The sequence below is a fragment of the Podarcis muralis genome, chromosome 9 (assembly GCF_964188315.1).
Source record: "Podarcis muralis chromosome 9, rPodMur119.hap1.1, whole genome shotgun sequence".
Taxonomy (NCBI): Eukaryota; Metazoa; Chordata; class Lepidosauria; order Squamata; family Lacertidae; genus Podarcis; species Podarcis muralis.
In genome coordinates, this window is record NC_135663.1 from 12533341 (window position 1) to 12560962 (window position 27622).

At 45.8% G+C, this 27622-nt stretch overlaps 1 protein-coding gene across 2 annotated transcripts in view; it reads left to right on the plus strand.

The window, feature by feature from the left end:
- The first annotated feature begins 1179 nt into the window (after nucleotides 1-1179).
- Nucleotides 1180-27622, plus strand: part of CFAP299 (cilia and flagella associated protein 299) — a 345532-nt gene continuing 319089 nt past the window's right edge. For both annotated transcript variants that reach the window (XM_028743975.2, XM_028743976.2), the window contains exons 1-2: nucleotides 1180-1354; nucleotides 14059-14189. In XM_028743975.2, the coding sequence (XP_028599808.1) occupies nucleotides 1235-1354; nucleotides 14059-14189 (251 nt within the window). In that variant the 5' untranslated portion in view covers nucleotides 1180-1234. The remainder of the gene's footprint in view (nucleotides 1355-14058; nucleotides 14190-27622) is intronic.

Consider the following 27622-nt stretch of genomic DNA (forward strand, 5'->3'; position numbering starts at 1 on the left):
GCCAAAAAGTGCAAGTAGATTAATAGATATCGCTCCGGCGGGAAGGTAAACAGCGTTTCCATGCGCTGCTCTGGAGTTGGTGTTCCATTGTGCCTGAAGCGGCTTAGTCATGCTGGCCACATGACCCGGGAAAACTGTCTGTGGAGCGGACAAATGCTGGCTTCCTCAGGCTGTAAAGCGAGATGAGTGCCGCAACCCCAGAGTCATTCGCGACTGGACTTAATTGTCAGGGGTCCCTTTACCTTTAAGTATGCATTGGATTGCAGCCTTTCAGGCACGTTGTTTGCAGGTTAAGGTGTGTCAAAGCCCATTGATTCCCCCCCATAGGTTAGGTGCACCTGACTTTCATAGGACTGAGCTATTGCTTGAGTGCAAGCCCCATGAAGACAGTGGGCCCTATCCTGAGATTCACTTAGCTTTTCATTGGCTCAGGCTGCATGGGGTACTAAATAGATAAAACTAAACATCAGGAATAACTTTATGACAGTAAGAGCTCTTCCTCAGGAGGTTGTGGGCTCCTTCCTTGGAGGGATTTTAGCAGAGGTTAGGTGGCCATCTGTCATGGATGCTTTTGTTGAGATTCCTGCATTGCAGGGGGTTGGTCTAGGGCAGGGGTCAGCAAACTTTTTCAGCGGGGGGCCGGTCCACTGTCCCTCAGACCTTGTGGGGGGCCAGACTATATTTTTTTTGGGGGGGATGAACGAATTCCTATGCCCCACAAATAACCCAGAGATGCATTTTAAATAAAAGGATACGTTCTACTCATGTAAAAACACGCTGATTCCCGGACCGTCTGCGGGCCAGATTTAGAAGGCGTTTGGTCCGGATCCGGCCCCCGGGCCTTAGTTTGCCTACCGATTCTCTAGGGGTCCCTTTCCAGCTCTATTATTCTATGATATACAGGTGGGAGGAAGGTCCACAGAAGGCAGAACGGGCTTACCGCGGGGAAAATAATAATTGCGGAGAACAGAAACTGCTACAGAATCCAGCCCCTAAAAACACCGGGGAGCTGAGTGCTCAGACCAAATGCTATCAGTTACGCGGGCTGCCTCTTCGGGTTCCATTCATAAGAAAAGCGCTGGAGAGCGATTGGTTGCTTCGACGCGGAGGGCGTGGCCAGCCACCAGCCCCTCCGAGTCGATTGGCTTCTGGGAGGAGAGCGGGCGGGGCTTTCCCGCGGCAGGGAGACGGTTGCCAGGGACGCCGCGGCCTCTGAGGCTGCGCAGCGTCGGCGATGGCGGGCATCGAGGGCGAAGACGCCAGCGCCACTTTGGACCACATCCTCACCCAGTTCAACACCTACGAGGATTACCTGGATTCGCAGATCACCACGCAGGACCTGTATTACTTGGAGGCGAGTGTCTCTGTGGTTTGTTTTTTTTTGGGGGGGGGGGGGGGTGGCTCGCATTCCTGAGTGTCGAGAGGTCGCCCGAGCATGTGCAGAGTGCATTGCAGCCCTGGGGCCCGGACGGGGTAGGGGAGGAACCCCAGCAGCTTGAGGAGCAACTGCAGAGCAGGTTAACTTTTGCCAGCTCCCTGCTCTGCTTTAGCTGCAGTTCTCCCTGAGGGGAGGAAAACCGAACTATCTCTTGAGGACTAGCCCCTTCTGATACACAGTAGCTGGGCTTCACGCCGGACTTTGCAAAACTGCCCCCCCCCCCCGCTCCCATTTTACTCAAGTTGGCTCCACTGATTACTGCAGTGGGTGGGTGGCTGTGCTAATATTCTGTCTACATTGTATCTATTTTTATTTGTCTATTTGTTTAATTTCTATACCGCTTTATATTTTTAAGAAAAATCTCAAAGCGGTTTACAGCATATTAAATCAACAAACAATCTGAAGAAAGTCAAATAAAGAGTATACAGTCAAAGCAACATAACAGAAAACGAAAATATTATCTTGAAGATTTCAAAGTAAAACATTACAAAGGCAAAGGAGGTCAGCTACAGAATACATATTTAACATAGTTAGGGCTGGGTGAGTGTGGGCCCCGCCCCCTAGGCCAGGTGGAAAGGGCCTTGCAGGGAGCGGCCTTCACACTCACAGCCGGGCAATGTTATATACTGTCATCACACTATATCAAGCCTCTGGACACTATAAAGCATGGTTTAAAATGTAATAAATAAACAAACATGGATAATCATTCAGGCAACTATTGATTATTATTATTATTCAGTTCCTTTATATCCCACTTTTCTGCATATATAAAACAATACAGTTAATATGTATTTTTTGGGGGGGGGAATATGTATTTTTTTTGGGGGGGGATAAAACAGTAGGGAAGGAACAGTTTTCAAAACCAATCTTAAAGCTGGAAGAAAAGGAGCCTGTTGGATCTTTCCATGGAGGTAATTTCATAGTTCTGGAACCACCACCAAGAAGTCTCCGCCAGTCGTATAAAGATGGCTCAGAGAGCAGCACCTCCAAAACTAATCTTGCAGCCCAAGCAGGTGAGACAGTTCTTAAGATCACCTGGTGTCAGGCTATTAGGACTTGGCAAATACCAGCACTTTAAATTAAGCCTGGAAATTAATAAATAAGCAATGCAGTTGGTATAATATCCATGCAATCTGTTCTGACTGCCACATTCCTGGTAACAAGTTAGCAGCCAAATTTTATACCAGTTGTGGTTTCTGAACTGTCTCTTAAGGCAGCCCCATGGGGAGAACTTTGCAGTAGTGCAGTCTAGGTATAACCAGGGCACAGCAACTATAACGGTACACAAGGTGTTACGCAAACTGCCTAGCACAGTACAAGGCCTTCCCCTGCTTAACTGTGCCATTCTGAATAGCCCAACCCTTTTCAAATGCTTTTCTGCCCTTCCAGCGGAAATTGCATGTTCACCTTTTGTCGCACCTTCTTTCCTGAACTTAAGAAAAGAGTTGTTGTTGTTTAGTCGTTTAGTCGTGTCTGACTCTTCGTGACCCCATGGACCAGAGCACGCCAGGCACTCCTGTCTTCCACTGCTTCCCGCAGTTTGGTCAGACTCATGCTGGTAGCTTCGAGAACACTGTCCAACCATCTCGTCCTCTGTCGTCCCCTTCTCCTTGTGCCCTCCATCTTTCCCAGCATCAGGTCTTTTCCAGGGAGTCTTCTCTTCTCATGAGGTGGCCAAAGTATTGGAGCCTCAGCTTCACGATCTGTCCTTCTAGTGAGCACTCAGGGCTGATTTTCTTAAGAATGGAGAGGTTTGATCTTCTTGCAGTCCATGGGACTCTCAAGAGTCTCCTCCAGCACCATAATTCAAAAGCATCCATTCTTCGGCGATCAGCCTTCTTTATGGTCCAGCTCTCACTTCCGTACATCACTACTGGGAAAACCATAGCTTTAACTATACGGACCTTTGTTGGCAAGGTGATGCCTCTGCTTTTTAAGAAAAGAGTAATCTTCCCCAAAGAAAGTCCAGCTTTCAGCAGCAGAGACTAGTCCTGTCCCCTTTCCCTTCTGTAGACTTGAGGAAAGTGCAGCTTCTGACTTTTACCAATAAAATGCTAAACACAAGAAGCATTATCCTCCGGGGGCGAAAGTCAGTTTTTGGAAAAAGTCCTGACATAGTTTAATCCTGCAGGTTTTTATTATCTCCTCTCTCCTCTTCTGACTGCACATCGTATCTCGTCCTTGCCCTTCATTAATCTCTTTTTGTTCCCTTGTTCCCTTTCCTGTGGCTTTCCTTTTTCGTTTTCTCTAATATGCTATGCCATGTGCTTTGACAATGAGACTCCAAGGGCGAGCATGTGGTGCAAGCGTCTCCAAGAGATATTTAAGAAGATTGCGGAGAATGTGGAGGAAAGTTGGGGCAGGCAAGGGACTAGAAAGGGGAAGAGATGAGTCATAAGACTGACAGGACAACTGACAGCTTAAATCAGGTGTGAGGATATACATGGGTTAGTGTTAGAATTAGATATATTAAATATAATTAGCTGCTTCAGTGGAGCAGTGAATTAAGAGCTCACTGCAAAAACAATCTTTCTGTGTGGTTCTTTATGAAGAGGAATGCTAAGCTCTGCTCTTGAGATTAAAAATGTGGGAATATGAAGGATAACAAAATTGGAAGGCAGTTTTGGAGCCAGCGTGCATTGGCATTATTTTTCTCCATAACAGCATTTGGGGAATTGTAGAGTTGGAAGGCATATGCAGTTGTCCCACCCGGGGATCAAACCTGCAACCTTGGCATTGCCAGAGCGATGCTCTAACCAGCTGAGCTGTTAATGAAGTGTTTGCTTTAGGCCAGGTGTGGGGGACCTGTGGCCCTCCATAATTTGGTGAACTTCAGCCAGTGGTCAGGGATGGTGGAGGTTGTAGCTGAACAACTTCTAGAATGTTACAGGTGAGCTGGAATGTGTCCCTTTATTTAAAACAGCTGGTGTCCAACCACATCTATGTTCCATTTTCCAAAACAGCTGGTGCTATTTCACTGATGGGAAACAAAAAATGTCTAAGCCCCATCAGTGAAATGGCACCAGGTGTTTGGGAAAATGGGACATAGATGTGGTTGGGCAAACGTTTTCAGCAGGGGGCTGGTCCACTGTCCCTCAGAACTTGTGGGGGGACGGACTATGTTTTTTGGGGAAAATGAACAAATTCCTATGCCCCACAAATAATTCAGAGATGCATTATAAACAAAAGCACACATTCTACTCCTGTAAAAACACCAGGCAGGCCCCACAAATAACCCAGAGATGCACTTTAAATAAAAGGACACATTCTACTCATGTAAAAACACGCAGATTCCCAGACTATCCGTGGGCCAGATTTAGAAGCCGATTGGGCCGGATCCAGCCCCCAGGCCTTAGTTTGCCTACCCATGGGGTAGAGGATTTGTAATTGAATCATTCTGGTCTTCCTGAGTGCTTTTTTTACCTGGAGGTACACAGTGCTACGCAGTACAACCACCTTTTTTGGAGAGGGGAAGGAGGTGGGAGTCCTCTCGGACCCCGCCAGAGCACCATGCCTCCTTCCCCAAGCCCAGGAAGCATTTGCCCATCTTAGGGAAGGAGTTGCAATGCTCTGACAGGATCCTGGAGCTCTGCGGCCCCCTTCCCAAAGCCCCGGGAGGGAGTGGGGGAGTGAGGCCTCCTCACCTGGGCAGCAGCTCTGCGGTAGGTGTTTGAGAGGGGAAGAGAATGTTAAGCCGCTAACCTGCCCTCACCCCCAACTTTGGTGTCATGCCCCTCCCCCTTAGGCACCTTTTTCCTAAGAAAAAAACCACTTGTCTTCTTGTAAAGGTAAAGGGACCCCTGACGATTAGGTCCAGTTGTGACCGACTCTGGGGCTGTGGCGCTCATCTCGCTTTACTGGCCGAGGGAGCCAGCGTACAGCTTCCGGGTCATGTGGCCAGCATGACTAAGTCACTTCTGGCAAACCAGAGCAGCACATGGAAACGCCGTTTACCTTCCCGCCGGAGCGGTACCTATTTATCTACTTGCACTTTGATGTGCTTTCAAACTGCTAGGTGGGCAGGAGCAGGGACCGAGCAACGGGAGCTCACCCCGTCATGGGGATTCAAACCGCCGGCAAGTCCTAGGCTCTGTGGTTTAACCCACAGCGCCACCCGCATTCCTATAGTCTTCTTGTTCCTCAGACCATACATTGCATTTGTACTGTGAATAGTGCGTTAGCAGTGAGGCATGGATGTTAGGATCTCATGGACATATGCCACTCTCTGCTCCCTCCACAGAGGCTGTCCACGTTCTTGTGGAAAGTGCCTGCTGTGGGATGTGAAACACAGATAGCAGTCAAATTCAACATTCCTAGAGCGGACATGAAAGGGGATGTTTGCACCAGCCAGTAGAAAACTTCCTGTTTCCTCCTGGGCTGGGACAAACTTCCTCTACATGTGACCAAAGGTGGGCGTTGCCTTTAACTGTGCAGGTAAAAAGTAGCACAGCGCAAGCAGCCATCTCTCTCTCTGACTCCATTCCTCGAAGAAGCAACACCTCTTCAGCTACAGATGCCCTGCTGGCTTCCAGCCAACAGAGCACAAAGGGACTATCTCCTTATTGGATAGATTCCACGTGCATATACTTTTGTAACCTACGTCTGCCTTCAGGGATCCATCTGTGAACTGAATGTGAGTAAACGTCATTTATACTTTTTACACAAGATTGGGTGGTGTCTATTTTTTTTTAAGGGGAGGGGAGAGACTCCATCAGGCAAGGCCTTCTTCCACCTGCCTTGCCCCACCCTCCGACCCTAGGAGCCCTCATAAGGGAGCTGTTCCTGGAGGAAGAACTCTGAGGGGAGAGTCTCCATCAGGCAAGGCCTCCTTTCACCTGTCTTGCCCCACTCTCTGTTTCTCAATGTGTATTGTATTGTTTTATGTACTGTGGCTTGCCGTTGTTTTATTGATTATAGTTTAGATATTATCGTCACTGTTGAGTGGATTTCTGTTTAACTTTTATAGTTGATATTATTATTTTATACTATTCTAATGATTGTTGAATGTTACTTTTTTGATGGAGGTTGCCTATTTTAAAGTTATGTTTTATTATCACATAATTTATAATTGTATTGCATTAGATTGTTATAAGATGTACATTTTTTGTTTCTTCAGCTTGTAAACCGCCTTGAGTATTGTAAGATAGAAAGGCGGTATGCAAATTAAAAATGATGATGATGTTGATGATAAGGGGGAGTAAAGGGGATTACCAGGAATTTTATATTGAGAGGCTAAAACTAGCCTGCAACAAGCTAACCGCTGTGTCTTTAAAAAGGGGAATGTTAGAACTCTGCTAAGTTACAGAACTTGCTAACGCAAGTTAGGAAGGATATTATTGAACAATATATCCTCTCTTGTTTCCCTGAACATTCCCACACCTACCTGATCCAGGGAGTCCCCAGGATCCAAACATACATAAAGCGTTGATGCAGCTACAAGCAGGATATTTTGAGGCAGCAACCATGCTTCTAAGATAATTAGAGCCACGTTTGCATGTAAGAATAGTCTAGGGTTCCTGGGATACCATGGGTTATTGTTCCTGCTTTGCTCCTCCGCTGGTGTAATTGGGAGAAATAAACCTGGAAGCTATAATTAAGCTTTGCATACCATTGCACCTGGACCCTGGATTGTGGCTCCCTAACGAGCCAAGAGATGTAAGCCAACAACAGACCATGGTTAAAGGCTGGCTAGCAATCCTAACTGGGTAGGAATCAACCAATCAGCAACCCAGTAAAAGTTAAAGCAGTGAGTAGATAGGATGGAGGAAGTGGTACAGTTTGCAGACTGATATGGGGAAAATGAAAGGCAAATTGGCAGGAGGAGGGAGGAATATAAAGAACCTGCTACAGGGTGCTGTGGGGTAACTGAAGACAGCAGTGCAGATTGGTGCTGTCGACAAGGGAAATATCTATGGGGAATGTGGGGACCAGGGACCGGTGCAACATTACGCTGCCTAGTTGTGCTGGAATGTGGGGTTTCTCTTGTAAAATCTCGGGGGACAGACTTAGTGGGGCTGATCTGGAGTGAAGTCTGTGGGAATGAATTGCTTATGATAGCCAAGGTGTGAAGTTTTGTACCTTTGCTAGATGACGCGAATGTAAGATTCGCATAAATTATGGATGCTGATTTATGGTATTATCCAATATATAGAAATAATAATAATAATAATAATAATAATAATAATAATAATAATAATAATAATTTATACCCCGCCCATCTGGCTGAGTTTCCCTAGCCATTCTGGGCGGCTCCCAATCAAGTGTTAAAAACAATACAGCATTAAATATTAAAAGGTTCCCTTAACAGGGCTGCCTTCAGATGTCTTTTAAAGATAGGATAGCTGCTTATTTCCTTCACATCTGAAGGGAGGGTGTTCCACAGGGTGGGCGCCACTACCGAGAAGGCCCTTTGTATGGTTCCCTGTAACCTCACTTCTCGCAATGAAGGAACCGCCAGAAGGCCCTCAACGCTGGATCTCAGTGTCCGGGCTGAACGATGGGGGTGGAGACGCTCCTTCAGGTATACAGGAATGAATACACATACAAACACAGCCGCCATGCTCACAATTTATTTCCTGTCCTTGGTGATAACCCATAATTCCACCTTGGCTGCCTTTTGGCCCCTTGATTAGCTAACTGGGGAATGAAATAACTTCTGGATGACTGGAGAAATCCTATTTTAGCCTACGTTGCATAGTCTTTATTATTTGCATAAGTCTATTTGTAAATGCGTGCTCACGTTTAGAAGTGCCTAGAACAAAGACTTTAAAAGGACTGTATTGTGCTAGGCTTTATGAATAGCTTAAAATCAACCCACCACTTTTGAGTCTTATTTCCAGCAGGGAGCCATCAAATCCCAAATTGCTCCTGCAATCAAAGTCAAATCGGCAGGCTTTTTTGCTGAGCTTTGCCAAGTATGCAAGTCTGCTCAATGGGATGGAAAGCAAGATAAGCGTCCACATTTCAGCTGAAGTTTCTTGGGTCACTCTATGCAAAGGGGGGATAATGCTTAGTGTGTTGTCTGAATCCAGGATCATGGTTCAGGTCTCCCTATCTTAACCATAACTTGCAAGCACAGGACAAACCATGGTTAGTTATTGGTTATGGAGGAGAGATCTTAATCACATCCTGGCTTCAGACACACTAACCCAAACCTTAGCATAGTTGCTGCGCTGACCTGAAAAGTCTGGGGAGGAGTAGAATGGCTGCAGTCTTCTTGAGAGTCAGTGAGTTTGAACTAAACCATGGTTTGTCTGTTCAGGGAAGTTTTTAATGTGTGACATTTTGATGCATTTTTCATCTTTGTTGGAAGCCGCCCAGAGTGGCTGGGGAAACCCAGCCAGATGTGCAGGGTACAAATAATAAATTATTATTATTATTTGTCTCAGCTTGACATGTGACTGTGGCACCTGCCTGTTCTTTGTTCATGGGCCTTCATTAAAAAAAAAATGTGCAAAGCATCCATATCCTGCTTGTCCAAAATATTCAGGGCAGTTAGCAAAAAAAGTAAAGCAAAGAAATACAATAGGTAAAGGTAAAGGGACCATTAGGTCCTGTCGTGACCGACTCTGGGGTTGTGGTGCTCATCTCACTTTATTGGCCGAGGGAGCCGGCATACAGCTTCCGGGTCATGTGGCCAGCATGACTAAGCCGCTTCTGGCGTACCAGAGCAGTGCATGGAAACGCCGTTTACCTTCCCGCCGGCTATTTATCTACTTGCACTTTGACGTGCTTTCGAACTGTTAGGTTGGCAGGAGAAGGGACCGAACAACAAGAGCTCACCCTGTCGCAGGGATTCGAACAGCCGACCTTCTGATCGGCAAGTCCTAGGCTCTGTGGTTTAACCCACAGCGCCACCTACGTCCCTGAGAAATACAATAGACTTAGATAAAAACAACAATACTTTCGTAAAAGGCTCCTTCTTGGGTTCTTATCTCTGGCGGTTTTTCCTCGACTCACAGTAATGACCCCGATCCAGCAGTTCTGTGATGCTGCAGAAAAGGGGCGAGTGCCCTTCCCCAACTCTTCCTTCTGTGATTGCTGGGTTGCGGAAAAACTGTCTTCAGTGCCCACATGCCACAAGCTGTAACATTCCTAGAAGGACAGATCTGTTGAATTAAACTGGGGTGGTTGTTCTTCAAGGTTGCCACTAGGTGGAAATGTTATTTCACTTTTGTTTAAATGGAGCACTAAGAAGGTTGGCAGTAGGAGAAGATTGCTGTACGGTGCAGAAGTGCGGGCTTGATCAGTCTTGCCCTATAGCACTGCTCCATAGTCGGTGATTGACGAGCCATATCATGCCTGTCAAACCTCACCCACTGTTGCCCCTCCTCCTTCCTTTGGATTATTGATATAGTGCTGTGCAGTCTATATCCCTAATTTTCAGAGCAGCAAATGCAGAGCAAGTTTTCTGCACTTGGGGCATCACCAAACTAATTTTGAGGTGTGGCAGCTGTCCTCCTCCACCCCCCGAATCCTACCTCTTTGGTTTCCCCATGATCCTGCACATATTATAGGCCACAGGGCTGGCGCGGTGGCAGCCAGTATGAGCAGCAAGATTAAAGCTTTGACCACCATTAAGCTGCCTCATATTAGGAATAGCTGCAGAGATAGCGCAGGATAGTGCGCACCCCGGAAATGATCTCTTTCAGCTTCTGCCTTCTGGAAGAAGGTACAGGGTTATAAAGACTAGGACAACCGCCTGAGAAACAGTTTCTATCCAAACACGATTTTGGTTTTAAACACAGTGTAAGGAGTCTCTATGGGAGTATATTGTATTTAATTATGGGGTATCAGAATTTTTAGGGGGTTAACCAGGCTGGGATAACAGGCTTGTTGGTTTTTGAATGTCTGATGTAGATTTTTTTCAATTTCGTTGTTCTGTATGGGACAATGACAATAAAGATTATCGTATCGTATCATAGCTGGCAATGTTAAAGAATCCATAAAGTAATCCATTTTAACAGCAATTTCTTTTTTAAAAAACAGAGTAAGGTTGTATCGTCTACAAAGCCTAGTGAGTACAATGCTGGACTTGGACAAAGGAGATGCAAACTGAATTCCCAGCTCTGCTGTGGCCTTTGACAAGCCACAGTTTCACAGAATCATAGAATTGGAAGGGACCCCGAGGGTCATCTAGTCCAACCCGCTCCAGTGCAGGAATATGTAGGTGGCCCATATTTCTCAGCCTTTGTTCCTCATTGGCAAAATAATAGGAATAACTGCAGTGTACCCCATGTGGGGTGAAATATTCCTGCCTTGCAAGGGGTTGGACTAGATCAGTGTTTCCCAACCTTGGGCCTCCAGCTGTTTTTGAACTACAATTCCCATCATCCCTGACCACTGGTCTTGCTAGCTAGGGATGATGGGAGTTGTAGTCCAAAAACAGCTGGAGGCCCAAGGTTCGGAAACACTGGACTAGATGACCCGTAGGGTCCTTTCCAACTCTACAGTTCTATTATTATTTGACTATTCATGTGAGGGTGAGAAAGGCAGCGACATGCCAGCTGCCCCAAGTAGGCAAGGATGAGACTTCATTTGTTGTCTGTACAAATGTAACTTGGATGTTTCCTAGACCGGGGCCCTCGTATTTCTCTTTCTAGGCGATTCTTTCCTGTGCCTATGCTTTTTGGTTTATCTAAGCTGGCATTGATTTCCCTTTTTACCACACCCTTTGATCACCCAAGACTCCTAGGGCAGCCCACAGTTACAACAAGAAGAAAAAAGCAATCTGTTTGAAAAACAGCATTATAGCTGCACAATTGAAAGTCCACCAGAGTGCCTTAAAATGGCACATTTTAAAGATATATTTAGAAAGATATATTTTGAAAAGTGAACAGTGTAATGACTATAATTATTGCATATATCATATACAGGCATATAAATTGAAATTCTCTATTTTCTTCTTTTTGTTTGCTTGTCTATATAACTTTGCTATTTGAAAATGAACTTTATATTAAAACGAGAGAGAGAGAGAGCAAGCTAGGAACCACAGATAACTCTGTTCCTTGTTGACAACAAGCTAGCCTCTGATGTCAGCTTTGGATAAATGTGTGGAAGATTAGAAATGATTTTTTAAAATTACTGTAAAACTTTAAAACTTGCATGTTCAGACAGTGGCAGAAATTTTCAGCGGGCCACCAGGGAATCAGCTGAGATGCCATCAACATGGGATAAAACATCCCCTACCACTCTTTGGAAACCATTTGGATCCATTAAGTGGTCCTCCTTCCCTGCAGAGGGAATGGGTTGCAGAGAAGTCTAGTTGCACCAGGAAGTGATCTGATCATGGCACTTCTTTTGTTTCACTTTTACTTAATGTCAGATCACCCTCGTCCATAGAAGTGAACACCAGGTCTAAGGCATGTTCGTGGCTATGGGTTGGGCCAAATTTATTCAGGGACAGCCCCATGGAGGTCATGCTTTCCATGTAGTCCCGAGTGGCCCCTTGTAAGGTTGTGTCAGCATGGATGTTAAAATCCCCTAGGACAGCCAAATTAGGTGTCCCCAGGAGCACATGCACGGCCTGAAGCAGCTCAGGCAGGGAATCCATAGTGCAGCTGGGAGGTCAGTACACCAAAGGGAATCCTGTACTGCCCCTATTGCCCAACCTCCAGAGCACACATGGTGCAAGTTAATGATTTCCTAAAAATCACTGCACCCCTTCCCCCTGCCCATATGTGTCAGCATCGCCTTTGAGCCAGTGCACCAACTGGACTCATGCACCTCAACCCCGACTGGGCTAGGCGAGCTGGGTAGCACTGCCAGAGACCTCCTTTCTCACAGGAACAGGTCACAGTGCTGTGGACTCACAGCTTAGAGCTGAGAGCACCGGATTCACTGTCTCAATAATATAGTCGTTGCGCAGCAGAGTTTTGCAGAGTCTTGCAGAGTATAAACCACTCGGAGAGCAGCTCTGTAGAATATCTTCCTTTTATTCTGTAACTACAACTATGACACAAAACTATATACAGAGCTGAATATTCTAAGCATAAATCAATGCTACACTGAGAGTCTGCAGCTGCTCTTAGCAGCAACCTTATCTCTACGATCTCTAACACTCTCTCTCTCTCTCCGATACACTGACTGACTGACTCTCTCACTCACACAGAGACACACAGATGTGGTGCTGGGCAGAATAAGTAGATAGCAGGACACGCCTCCTCCTCTCTGGAGAGTCAGCAGAGATCTCAGGAGATTCTTGGATATGGGAGGGGTGAAATCTCCTCAATATGATCTGGGTTACTGTGCGTAAGAGAAAACAGGTAGACAAGCAGCAGCAAGAACAGGCCCATCTGCCTTGTCCGACCAAGTCTGTTACACATGCCAGGCCAATTCCCTCCATTCACGATTAAGTCTTGGATGGCAGTGGTCTTGTGAATCATTGACCTGGCATTGCACAGCAGCACCTTAAGGTCCTGTGTGTCTCCCTTGTTGATTCTAGCATCCTTCCAGTCAGGACCAGACCTGGAGGCAGGGATAGTCCTCAAACAACGACTAAACCTGCCTCCCCAGTAATGACACGATCTGGTCCTAGCATAACTCCTCTTCCTGCCTGTGATCACTGAGATCGGGTGTCCCAATGCATAAACCCCCACCACCGCAGAACCTGCCCCAGCCATCCTATTGGCCAGGGCCCACTTCCAGGGCAGCCCTGAACCTATCCCTTAAAAAGATGTTTTCTTCTGGCAACAACAAAACAAAAGAACCCACAAAAACCACAAAACGCAATTTACAGTTAAAGACAGATTAAAATAACCTCCACCCCCATTAAAAGCATTGAAAACAACCCCAAGCTAACTACATTGGTACCTCGGGTTAAGTACTTAATTCGTTCTGGAGGTCCGTTCTTAACCTGAAACTGTTCTTAACCTGAAGCACCACTTCAGCTAATGGGGCCTCCTGCTGCCGCCGCGCCGCCGGAGCACAATTTCTGTTCTCATCCTGAAGCAAAGTTCTTAACCTGAATCACTATTTCTGGGTTAGTGGAGTCTGTAACCTGAAGCATATGTAACCTGAAGTGTATGTAACCTGAGGTACCACAGTAAAACAAAACAAGATAATATTTGAAACCAAACAGATGAAAAGGTGCTTAAAAACGTTTATAAAACACATTAGACACCCGGAGCAGTGAAAATATATCAGAACCGCCCCACCTCACCCCAGCTAGCAATGTCCCAAGAGTTTGGTCCAGCGAGAAGGCCACGCTCCCTAGGCCAGCTAGTGACGGCCTTGCAAAGAAGCAGGTAAAGGCCTTTCAGAAAAGAAGGTAGAGTCCTTGCAAGGAAGCAGGCCCCGCAGTCCTCGCCACAGACATGTGGGGCGCAAGCAAAAGAGGCATGAAGGCCATTTCAGTCAAAGCAAGATGAAGAAAGTGAAGATAAACCAAATGAGGCCTAAGGTTCAAGAGCACCTTATATTGAGTCATCTGCATAAGGTGTTTTTATACTCCACCCTTTAGCCAAAACGGCCCTTGGAGCAGCTTTCCAAAAACCAGTATCCGTAAGGTCTGGCCATAAGTGACCCCTCTGCAGCTCTCGCTTCAAAACATTGGTGACTTGCTAAGTGCACAGTTGCTCCTTCCGATTCAGTTGATCTGAATCTGATTTTTGCTTCTTCAGAACGAAGAAATGGCTCGCCAGCTGGTGGAGCTGGGCTTCCGAGGAAGCGGCGAAGTGCTGAAGAGGGAAGATTTCATAGCTAGGAAATTGGCCGCCGAGGCTTCGAGGCTCTCAGAAAGGCAGCAGCAAAAGTAAGTGTGCGTTTGTGTGTAAAATGAACCGTATCTCAAGTTCAGGAAAATGGAAGTAAGAGAGGATTCAATGTAAATTTTAAAGCACAACCTCAGACCCTCCAAGTGTCCCTATTTTCCAGGGACAGTTCTGGATTTACAGAAGCCGTCCCGGTTTCTGATTTGATCCCAGAATATCCCGCTTTCCCTTAGGACGCCCCTGTTTTCATTGGAGAAACTTGGGAGGGGAGGGTATGGAGTTATGCGACGCCCTGAGCCAAGCAGATAAGTAGCTATGCAACCTTTAGAAGATATCTGAAGGGAAGCTTTTTAATGTTTTATTTTGTTTTCGTATATGTTGGTAGCTGTCCAGAGTGGCTGGGGCAACCCAGTCAAATGGGCAAGGTATGAGTAAAATAATAATAATTATAATAATTGTGTTATGTATTAAGATTAACTGCAGTTCTCACTCAGGGCCACCAGTATGCAAATGAAGGATTGAGAACTGTCGCTCACTGATAGGTTAGTTAGTTGCAAGTTGTTACTGTTACAAGTTAAAAGGTAAAGTTAACGGTACCCCTGCCGGTACGGGCCAGTCTTGACAGACTCTAGGGTTGTGCGCTCATCTCACTCTAGAGGCCGGGAGCCAGCGCTGTCCGAAGACACTTCCGGGTCACGTGGCCAGCGTGACAAAGCTGCATCTGGCGAGCCAGCGCAGCACACGGAACACCGTTTACCTTCCCGCTAGTAAGCGGTCCCTATTTATCTACTTGCACCCGGGGGTGCTTTCGAACTGCTAGGTTGGCAGGCGCTGGGACCGAGCAACGGGAGTGCACCCCGCCGCGGGGATTCGAACCGTCGACCATGCGATCGGCAAGTCCTAGTCGCTGAGGTTTTACCCACAGCGCCACCCGCGTCCCCACAAGTTACTTAGTATTATATAAAGCAGCCAGCTAGGCCGCAGTGTGTCAGACTCCAGGAGCAGTTCTAACTGCTGTAATAAAGAGCTGTGAATCTAACAGAGCTGAGTCCTTTGTCTATCTTCCCCACTATTTAACAAATCGAATAGGTAAAGGTAAAGGTACCCCTGCCCGTACGGGCCAGTCGTGTCCGACTCTAGGGTTGTGCTCCCATCTCACTTAAGAGGCCGGGGGCCAGCACTGTCCGGAGACACTTCCGGGTCACGTGGCCAGCGTGACGAAGCTGCTCTGGCGAGCCGGCACCAGCGCAGCACACGGAAACAAATCAAATAGGACCTCATTATTTTCATCAGATAAATGCTGGAGGGCTGTATAAAACCAGTATGAAAATATGTTGGAAATGGCATCTAGGCCTTGGGTAAGATGTTGAATAAAGCCAAAACCATAACCACCCACACTAGCTGCTTAGGCCAGTAATTCCAAACTGTGTTGCAACAAAACCATTTATTTCCATTTCTTCAGACACACCAACAGTTAAAGGTTTCTGTGAGCCCAAAGGTCCCACTGGAGGAAGCTGCCCACTGCAACTTTCCATGATTCATTGCTCTGTGTGCAGGTTCAGTCCCCGGTATCCCCAGGTAGGCCTGGGAGAAACTCCTTGCCTGAACTGTTATGTACTGAAGTTCTCACCCTGGGCCAGCAGGGGGGGATACTGTAGATAGTTTTCACTCAGGTCCACATATGCAAATAAGGGATTGAAAGTGACGTTCAGTGATTGGATAGTTAGAGAAAATGGTTACTGTTGCATTCTAGTGGAGCTCTATATAAGCAGGCTGGCTGAACCCTTCAGTTCAGTTCAGTTCTGTTCTGGCCTGTGAATAAACAAGAGCTGTTTGAAGAATCACTGTGTCATCTGATATGTTCACCCACAACTTAGCATGAACCCCTGGAGAGCCACTGCCAGTCAGTGTAGGCAATATGGAGATAGAGGCATGCATCATCTCACTTGGTCCATGGCGGCTTCCTATGTTCCTGTGAGTCGGAGGTGTAAAACTCTGTTGCATTTTTCCATTTGGTGCAATTGCACCTTCACCCCCATCATTCAGCCTGGACACTGAGGTCCAGCGCCGAGGGCCTTCTGGCGGTTCCCTCCCTGCGAGAAGTGAGCTTAGAGGGAACCAGGCAGAGGGCCTTCTCGGTGGTGGCGCCTGCCCTGTGGAACGCCTTCCCAGTAGATGTCAAGGCAATAAACAACTATTTTACTTTTAAAAGACAGCTGAAGGCTGCCCTGTTTAGGGATGTTTTTAATGTCTGATGCTGTATTGTTTTTAATATTCGGTTGGAAGCCGCCAAGAGTGGCTGTGGAAACCCAGCCAGATGGGCGGGGTATAAATAATAAATAATAATAATAATTATAATTATAATTATAATTATAATTATTATTATTATTATTATACTGGGCTTGTGCTACACCCACCCCATGCACTTGAAACACACTTCCAAAGAATTATGGGAACTGTAGTTTACCCCCACAGAGTATTAGTTCCCAACACCTTTAGCAAACTACAGTTCCCAGAATTCTTTGGAGGAAAAGATGTGCTTGAAATGTATGCATTGGATGCAGCCATAAAAGGTAAAGGTAAAGGTACCCCTGCCCGTATGGGCCAGTCTTGACAGACTCTGGGGTTGTGCGCCCATCTCACTTAAGAGGCCGGGGGCCAGCGCTGTCCGCAGACACTTCCGGGTCACGTGGCCAGCGTGACATCGCTGCTCTGGCGAGCCAGCGCAGCACACGGAAACGCCGTTTACCTTCCCGCCAGTAAGCGGTCCCTATTTATCTACTTGCACCCGGGGGTGCTTTCGAACTGCTAGGTTGGCAGGCGCTGGGACCGAGCAACGGGAGCGCACCCCGCCGCGGGGATTCGAACTGCCGACCTTTCGATCGGCAAGTCCTAGGTGCTGAGGCTTTAACCCACAGCGCCACCCGCGTCCCTAAGGATGCAGCCATAGCTACCACCAATGGTTTTGAGCACGCCCTGTGGTGGAGGTTTTAGGCTTTTTCTCTCTTCCAGTTTTTCTTTCTTTCTTTTTTTGCAAGACTCTTAGTTTGCTTGGACAGCTGTCAAGCATATGCTATCACGTTAGCTGTCAAACTGAAGCATGTGCCAGAGCAAAACATTTTCACTTCTTTCGGTCCATATCTTTGCATAATTGGTAATTGACCTCTGCCTTTTGCATACTTTGGGAGAACACAGAAATAAACGCTCGAAACCGTGACCGCCAAAGCATTGCTCTTAAATTTGAGCTAACAATTTGAGGAACATTTTTTTTAGGTATTAGAATTGGGTTGTTGTTTTTTTCTAAAGGAATTTGTGTCGTTTGGGCAATTCCTGGGCTTTGGCTGCTGATTCTGGTTTCCATGCCTCCTTATTCTGGATTCACAATTTGCCTCCCAAAATGTGTTAATATACCGCTTGTTCAGATGAGAGCAGTTGTGGAATTCAGATAAATGAACTGAATTAGCATGATTTTTAAGTATTCATATTTTTCTCCAACGTTGCAGTTCCTGTTCATGCAATGTGCAGCTACTCTGAGTGACCTCTAATATACTTGCTTTCTTTCTCTTTTTATTTTATTTTTAACAACAATTTGAGCTCAATTCTCAATCCTGCACATTCCTGGATTCTCTAATCTGAGATGAATGGGTTTGTGAAGTATAGATACACTTTACAAGATGGTTTAGTAACCAGTGAGCTCATATAGGTGGCGACAACATCCCCCCTAAGCAGAAAAGGAGACGAAATCTGCTTGGGGTAAGCAAATCAGAGTCAAAACATTATGTGAATGCGGTCTTTCCTTATTTCTAATCAAACTGGGTACAAAGGATGAGGAGATAACCTTACACAGGGCCTACAGTCAGGAAAGCATATCACGTATTGCATATGGATTTCATATAGCTGAGCCAAAATAAGCTGACTAATCTTTAGTTGCAGGTCTCTGGTTTTTTTATATATATAAAAATGCCAGAAATGTACCTTCTTTCTTTTTGTTGCACACATGGGAGGCAGTTCATAACTGCAGCCTCCCAGTTATCTAAACCTTGTAATATTATTTTGCTTTTATTGAAAACAAAAATGACAAAGAAAAACTAACAATGAAGTTATTTGGGGATTTTATCACGTCTTCATGTATTGTGCTAGCTAATGAAAACATTATTAAAACGGTTGTAGTTCTGCACCATCTGTACCAGCCCTTGCAGAAAGGGTTTTGCAGTGTTGTCTAAAAATGCATACCGTATTTTTCCGTGTATAAGGCTATGTTATTTTCTTTAAAAATCATGCTAAAAAGTGGGGGTCGTCATACACGGATAGTGCGTAGGGTGGACGTTTGATTGGTTGCTGCCGTGGCTGTCAGCGACTATTGCGCGTGTTATTGGTTGCTGCGTCAGTGGGTGGTGTTGATTTGCTGACGCTGTGGCAGGTGGGATTGACAGCTTCTGCCAGCGATGGGACAGATGGAAGGCGGATTTTGCGGCGCATGCAAGTGAGCAATTTTTGGCAATTCCCCCCCCCAAAAGAAAGCTCAACAACCCTGGGTAATCCCCCCCCCAAGCCATCTCCCCCCATTTTCTTAAATGAGAGTTCCCCAAAATAGGGGACATTTTATACATGGAAAAGCACGGTAATTTTACCTACTTGAATAACTACGAAATGCAAATGTGCGTTGTGACTAGTAGTGGCCTGTTTTAACCTGTTTTAATTGAGAATTAAAAAATTGTCCTTCCTTCCATGAGATGAGAGGTAGTTTTCCTTTTCCAAGGGGGTGGTCTTGTTTATAGGATGTTTTGGCTAAAAAAAACCTTCTCTCGAAGAGGCCACCAGGTTGTGCCTTGTTTGCTAGATCTCATGTTGTGCAGGGAACCAGCTCCTTTGCTGTAGCAACAGAAAACCAGAAGAAGAAGAAGAGTTTGGATTTGATATCCCACTTTATCACTACCCTAAGGAGTCTCAAAGCGGCTAGCAATCTCCTTTCCCTTCCTCCCCAACAACAAACACTCTGTGAGGTGAGTGAGGCTGAGAGAAGTGAGACTGGCCCAAGGTCACCCAGCAGCTGCATGTGGAAGGGCAGGGAATCGAACCCAGTTCACCAGATTACGAGTCCACCGCTCTTAACCACTACACCACACTGGCTCTACACCACACACGGTCCAAGGAACAGATCAGCAGAACCAAAAGCAAATGGTTGAAAAAACATCTGGGCCTTGGAGTGGGTAAATGCTAAGGGCAGAACATTTTTGTGTGACAGAAGTTAATCAGACTTTTTTTTCTGGTGGGATAAAAAAGAGAGCAAAACACACGAGATCGGTTGCTGGTTCTTCCTGTCACAGGACTCGTGAATCAGCTGCTTATGTCAACATTCTTGCATCTTTCTACATGCCTGGAGAACACCTGGATATTTGTGTTGCCGTTTTCAGAAACCGTGGATCTCTGTGCGGTTGCCAAGCTGCTTTGCGTAGGAAGGTTTCGATGTGGACAAACTTTTTCTGATTCAACTGATGATTGATCCTGTGCCAGTGTGTTGCCCAGGAGAGGATTATTCCCGAGCTCCTTGTGTAAGTGGCTGGAGAACAGAGCCATGGAGCTCCTACAAACCGGTGCTTCTTCCTTTCCCCTGTGGCTCAGTAGGCCTACGTACATCTGTCTGCACATGCCAATTCAGCCTCGAGATGTTGTCTCTCACTTTCCTTGTCCCACTGTGCCAGCACAATTCCCTAACCCAAAGGTCACCACTGCATATCTGGAATTGAGGGTGGGGAGACCTCCGTATTTGGAACTATTGATTCCAAGGGGTTTTGAGTGCTCACCTGTCTCACCTTTTAGAAAACAAGTTCAAGCAGTTGTTAATTAGACCTACTCGCCAGGGACCAGGGTGGATTAAAATCAATGTGTGTTTTTTTAATTAAAAAAAAACCAAAAGCAGATTCTTTGATTTAAATCAATTTTTTCTCATTTGAATTGGATTTTTTTTTAAAAAAAAATTAAATTGAATTTTAAAAATAAAATGCTTTGGGCGGAAAAATCTTTCTAAAGATAGTTTTCTATTTAAGCTACATTATAGTCCAAAGGCTATTCATCAGGAAATAAGGATTTGTTTTAAGTTTTTCATGTGCACTAAAACTCAGCCTAAGTTTTTTTTTAAAAAAACAACCCCGTTTAACCACATCAGTTAACAAACGTGGATACATATGCTATAATGTTGTTGTTTTAGTTAAATAAATTGTTTAAATTGTTATTAAGGAAATGATTATTTTTCTCCTTCCAATAAAGTGCAGCAGAAAAGTTGTCCAAATATAATCAGTTAACTTACTAAACTTCACAATAATTTCATAATTATCTGTCTATGTATTTCTAAGAGTATAACCATATCAGTAATTTTTGATATAACTGTAAAAACTGCTCTGAAAAGTTATTATTCCAAAAATGAGACCTTCATCTGGTTGTAAATATTAAGATTATGCCAACAAGAATGAGTCTGTCTGTAAAAAAGAAGATTTAAATCAAGTCTTACTGACTAGTGATTTAAATCGATTTGATTTAAATCAAATCCACCCTGTCAGGAACATTCAACTTGACTTTAGTGAACACCCATCAGCTTTTTGGAGTTGTGATGCCAGCTATTCTGGATCAGCAGTACCTCCTGTCGTAATTGCAAGCCCAAAGCTTCAAGACCACTTCACATATTACACCATGGCAAACATGTGTGTTCCAAGGTTCTGTGACCAATCTGTGCTTCTAGGCGTGTGAACCTCTATCGTACACAAGGTTAAAACTATGTTTAAATGCTAAGCTTGTAAGAGTGCATATAAAATGCTTTCGTATGTATCTGGTCTAAACCACAGAGCCTAGGGCTTGCCAATCAGAAGGTCGGTGGTTTGAATCCCCGCGACGGGGTGAGCTCTCGTTGCTTGGTCCCTGCTCCTGCCAACCTAGCAGTTCGAAAGCACGTCAAAGTCAAGTAGATAAATAGGTACCGCTCTGGCGGGAAGGCAAACGGCGTTTTTGTGCGCTGCTCTGGTTCGCCAGAAGCAGCTTAGTCATGCTGGCCACATGACCCAGAAGCTGTACGCTGGCTCCCTCAGCCAATAAAGCGAGATGAGACAACCCCACAGTTGTCTGCGACTGGAGCTAACGGTCAGGGGTCCCTTTACCTTTATGTATATCTACTGGCCCAGTACTAAGATGAAGGTCGACCAGGCTTGTGTGCTGAGCACTTCTTTATGGAAGTAAGTCGTGGGCAACTTAACACTCATCAGAAGCGTCGCTTCATTGCCTTCAGGAATCAGGAACATTTTCGGCATCTCATGGCAGGACAGAGTCTCAAACAAGGATGTGCTTTCCCAAGCCCATATTCCCAGCACCTTCTTACTCCTGTCTCAGCGACGTCTATGCTGGCTTGGTCATGTACACGGAATGGAAGATGGCAGAATCCCTAAGGACGTTCTCTACGAGGAACTGGCTTCAAGCACTAAGCCTGTTGGCAGACCAACTCTGCTTTACAAAGATGTCTGCAGACATGACATGGAGGCTGGCCACATGAGTCAACAGTGTGATGCAGCAGCACAGAAAAGCTACTGCTATTCTAGGCTGTATCAACGGAAGCATAGCGTCCAGCTCAAGGGAAGTAATAATACCATTCTATTATGTCTTGGTCAGACCACACCTGGAATACTGTGTCCAATTGGGGTGTGTGAGTGTTAATTGGGTTGTTGTTTTTACTTTGATTTTATATATTGTGATCTTTTGTGTGAACTGCCCTGAGACCTCTGGGTATAGGGCAGTATATAAATTCAGTTAATAATAATAATAATAATTCTGGAAGCCACAGTTTAGGAAGGATGTTGACAAGCTGGAATGTGTGCAGAGGAGGGCAACCAAGATGATCAAGGGTCTAGAAACCAAGCCTGATGAGGAACACTTGAAGGAGCTGCGTATGTTTAGCCTGTAAAAGAGGAGACGGAGAGGAGATATGCTAGCCATCTTAAAATAGCTTAAAGGCTGTCACATGGAAGAGGGAACATGCTTGTTTTTCCTGCTCTTGAGGGTAGGACTTGAAGCAATGGCTTCAAGTTACAAGAAAGGAGATTCCGATTAAACACCAAGAAGAACTTTCTGATTGTAAGAGCTGTTCGTCAGTGGAACAGACTCTCATGAGAGGTGGTGGACTGTCGTTTGGAGGTTTTTAAGCAAAGGTTGGATGACCATCTGTCATGGATGCTTTAGCTGAGATTCCTGCATTGCAGGGGGTTGGACTAGATGACCATTGGTGTCCCTTCCAACTCTACAATTCTATCATTCTATGAACCCTGCTGTATGGAAATCCCTTGCAGACGATTGCGGTTCTGGGAGACAGTCAGGTCTTGTATTCACAGCACTGACCAGAGGAGGAATGACCCTGGGAGGAGCGCAGAGAGAAGAAATGCCATGGTGCATCTGTAGCAGCACAACCGGATGCCTTCATCTGCCCCAGCTGCAACAAAACATGTCTCTACCATATTGGTCTCTACAACCACAACATGCACTGTAACTGTCCGGCAGGTTGAATTTACTCCTGAAAGCATGCTCCTAAGACAGACGGATGGCAACAACAACAACATATTTAACTAGCTTCTATTTTCCTCTGATTATATTGTCCTAGTGCTTGCTTTCTTTCTTTCTTTCTTTCTTTCTTTCTTTCTTTCTTTCTTTCTTTCTTTCTTGTGAATTACCGTATTTTTTGCTCTATAAGACGCACCAGACCACAAGACGCACCTAGTTTTTGGAGGAGGAAAACAAGAAAAAAAATATTCTGAATCTCAGAAGCCAGAACGGCAAGAGGGATCACTGCACAGTGAAACCAGCAATCCCTCTTGCTGTTCTGGCTTCTGGGATAGCTGCGCAGCCTGCATTCGCTCCATAAGACGCACACACATTTCCCCTTACTTTTTAGGAAGGAAAAAGTGAGTCTTATAGAGCAAAAAATACGGTAGTTGTTTTCCCCCCAGATGTTATTGTAGTTAGCCATCTTAGGGTTTTGTTTTTTTAGTGGAAAGGTGGTATATACAGTGGTACCTCAGGTTAAGTACTTAATTCATTCCGGAGGTCTGTACTTAACCTGAAACTGTTCTGAACCTGAAGCACCACTTTAGCTAATGGGGCCTCCTGCTGCCACCGCGCCGCCAGAGCACGATTTCTGTTCTCATCCTGAAGCAAAGTTCTTAACCTGAAGCACTATTTCTGGGTTAGCGGAGTCTGTAACCTGAAGCGTATGTAACCTGAAGCGTATGTAACCCGAGGTACCACTGTATATGAAACAAATAATTAATACATTCCACACATACAGTCTGTTGATGAAGTATGCCAGTTCAAATTGATCCATATAAACATGTTAAGACCAACTCTGTGATCCCAGTCCCAAGTTTCTAAAGTAGGAGGCAAAGTTATAGCATACAGAACTTACCTCCGGCACTGGAAAGTCAATTTAGATTTATCCGCCATGCAAGATAATTCTGTTGCCTAGCCCTTGCCAGGCTTCTATAGCGTTGCAAATAAGTCTGCAAAAGTTGCTGCCCACAGAAAGTTTCCTAGTTTGCCAGTTGGTACGCAAGTATGCTAGTTGTTTGTGATATATTGATGTCCTGAAAAGAGGGGGCAAATATCTCCTTCCTAATTTGCAAATGTTTTCCTTCTGTCTGATCAGCCGGAGGCAGTTCTGACTCCCTGGAAGCAACAAGGCAAGGGCCGTATTCAAATCTGCCTTATAGCACCAGCAAAGCAAGCAAAGGGTAGTACAGTCGGACTTTGGAAGTCGAACGGAATCTGTTCTGGAAGTCTGTTTGACTTCCAAAACGTTCGGAAACCAAAGCGTGGCTTCTGATTGGCTGCAGGAAGCTCCTGCAGCCAATCAGAAGCTGCAGAAGCCCTGTTGGACATTCGGCTTCCAAAAATTGTTCACAAACCGGAACAGTCACTTCTAGTTTTGCAGCGTTCGGGAGCCAAAATGTTCGAGAACTAAGCTGTTCGAAAACCAAGGTACCACTGTATGGGACTTTGGAAGGGAAGGTCAGAGTTCAAATTTCTATTCAGCCATAAAGCTCACTGGACTTGGACCGATCATGCATTCTTTCAACAGCCCTGCCAGATATGTTAGGCTATGAGGATAAAAACCTGCATCTATGTATGCCACCCTCGTGAACCCTTTAGAACAGTGTTTCCCAGACTTTCCCAAACAGCAGGGTCTCCTGCTGTTTTCGGACTACAAGTCCCATCATTCCTGACCACTAGTCTTGCTAGCTAGGGATGATGGGAGTTGTAGTCCAAAGACAGCTGGAGAGCCAAGTTTGGGAAACACTGCTTTAGAAGAAGGACGAATACAAATGTGTTTATGACGAGGGCACTATCTTAGTGTCCTTAGCCCCAACACTGCATGCATTTTTCAGTCTTAGCGCTCACGTAGGGCACAATACTTTCAGCTGAGCACAAATGGGTGCTTAACTTAAAGACGCAAATAAAATAAGAAAGGAACTGGATACGTCTTCACATTAGGTCAGAGTTATGTCTTTGAGTTTCGTCTTCCATATGTAAAGTATTTGAATATAGCCTCCAAAGAGGAAAATTGAAGGGAGGGGCAAGAGGATGTGTCTTTTCTAAACATCGCCTTTTGGTTTTGCCGTCATAAATTCACCCACCGAAATACAACGGAAAGAATTAAGCACCGAGGATCCAAAGTTTCTTATTATTCTAAACGTTTCCATGTATTTGAGTGGCTGGGGCTACAGGAAATGCCAAGTGCCCCCCCCCCCAAAGCAGTTGTGTACGCAGTAGAGAGATGAGATATCTCCAACATGATTAGCTTCATGTGAGGGAAACTTTGCCTCCTTCTGCATATGTGCGTCTTGAAGGCTTTCCCCTGGCAATCCAGAAGGGAGGATGAATTGCAGAAGACTCTATGCACCATTAGAAGCAGAGTCTTTGAACACCCTCTGACTTTGAATCCCACTCGAACTGGAGCATCCCTGACAGTGTATATAACTTCGCATCGTCTTTAGTTATAGCTCTGTGTATTTTGCATCCCAATTGGGTGGCTAGGAACAGATGGAATCTAGCATTTGGTACAGGCATCAAAACCTCACGACCATGGCTCTTTGAGTATTTTGGTTATTTTTCTTTTCATACCCTAAATTTCTAAGCCCCATTTGCTCTGGAGTTGGAAGCCAAGCAGCTGCTCAGGTGATGGCATGGAAGTTTCAACAGGTCCTGAGCAGCTTTCACCCTCAAACTCAGCATGTCTATCTGGTCGTGCAAATTGGCCCTTTGTTTGTATCAGGAAGGAGACGTAATGTTGAGATTCACTGTGAGCTGTTTATTTGATTTTTGGTCAACGTGAGCTTTTGTAGGCAATAAAGCCCTACAAAGGTTTTGACATATGACACTGAAAATGTCTCGGAACCTCTTTTTGAGCTCTTAGTACACACATGTGAAAGTTATTGCAAGTGGGCCAGTTTTAAACTAAAGGTATATGTTCATCAATGGACCTTCTCCGTTTATGGCCCAGTGATAACAGAAGTTGCCTTTAGGCATTGTATTCTTGCTTTTGAGAATAACACATTGCATCTTAGTTGGTAAATACCATCTCACAAGTGGGACCTAAAACCAAATAGCCTCGGGTTGCAGATGCTTCAGGTTACAGACGCTTCAGGTTACAGACTTCGCTAACCCAGAAATAGTACCTTGGGTTAAGAACTTTGCTTCAGGATGAGAACAGAAATCATGCAGCAGCAGTGGGAGGCCCCATTAGCTAAAGTGGTACCTCAGGTTAAGAATAGTTTCAGGTTAAGAACGGACCTCCAGAACGAATTAAGTTCTTAAACCAAGGTACCACTGTACATTCTCGTCTCCTAATAGGAGCGCTCCTCTTCGAGCTCCCTGCAAAGCTAGCCATGCCCTCCTTCAGCAGGCTATGCCACCCATCTGCACCCCCATCGTTTAGCTCAGACACCGAGATCCAGCACCGAAGGCCTTCTGGCGGTTCCCTCACTGTGAGAAGTGAAGCTACAAGGAACCAGGCAGAGGGCCTTCTCGGTAGTGGCGCCCGCCCTGTGGAATGCCCGCCCATCGGATGTCAAGGAGATGAGTAACTATATAACCTTTAGAAGACATCTGAAGGCAGCTCTGTATAGGGAAGCTTTAAAAAGTTTTATTACGTTTTTATATCTGTTGAAATCCTCCCAGAGTGGCTGGGGCAACCTAGTCAGGTGGGTGAGGTATAATAATACAGTGGTACCTCGGGTTACATCCGCTTCAGGTTACATCCGCTTCAGGTGACACACTCCGCTAACCCAGAAATAGTGCTTCAGGTTAAGAACTTTGCTTCAGGATGAGAACAGAAATTGGGCTCAGGTGGCGTGGCAGCAGCAGGAGGCCCCATTAGCTAAAGTGGTGCTTCAGTTTAAGAACAGTTTCAGGTTAGGAACGGACCCCCGCAATGAATTAAGTACTTAACCCGAGGTACCACTGTAATAATAATAATAATAATAATAATAATAATAATAATAATAATTCAATTCCAATTGACACTCAACCTTCTATGGCTACCGAGGGTGCTCAGTCCCATTAGACCAGGGGCCAGCAAACTTTTTCAGCAGGGGGCCGGTCCACTGTCCCTCAGACCTTGTGGGGGGCCGGACTCTATTTTGGGGGGGGGGGGAAGGATGCAAGAGCACCATGAGCCCTGGTGACTGCTTACCTGTGTCTTGTAAGCGGCAGGGGCTGGCGGGGGGGGGGGGGCGATGAGCAGTGCGTGCAGGGCTCCAGAGAGGGGATGCTTAAAATGGCGGCCGCTGCTGCTGCTGGCACCAAGAAGGCCCAGCCCCCTTCCTCCTCTAGGCAGGGCAGGGAGAAGCCAGGAGGAGGTGCCGCCTCCGTGTGAGGGAGACGGAGGGGGAGGGGGAGGGAAAGAATGTATGTGCGCTGGCGATCCATGCGGCGATTCCCGGACCGTCCACGGGCCGGATCCAGAAGGCAGTTGGGCCTGATCCAGCCCACGGGCCTTAGTTTGTCGACCCATGCATTAGACCAGCTTTTCTCAATCTGTGGGTCCCCAGATGTTGTTGAACTACAACTCCCATCACCCCTAGCTAGCAAGGCCAGAGCTCAGGGATGATGGGAGTTGTTTTCCAACAACATCTGGGGACCCACAGGTTGAGAACCGCTGCATTAGACTCTTTATGCTCCTTTTAGGGTATTTTTTTTTGGGGGGGGAGGTATTTCAGTAAACCCTGGTGCTCCCTTGATCATGCTGACAGCTCCCTCTTCCATTGCCTCTGTTTGGCTTCTATGTGGTGTCACTTTTGTTTGCTGTTGGAGGGAGTGACAGTCCGTGGGATTTTCCTTTTTCCTTGGGGACATGTGGGCGACTGTTTACACAGATACATTGGGTATAACTATTTCGGAGATATTTTCCGCTTGCGACGTTCGCAAAAGGGTTATCAAAGTCTTC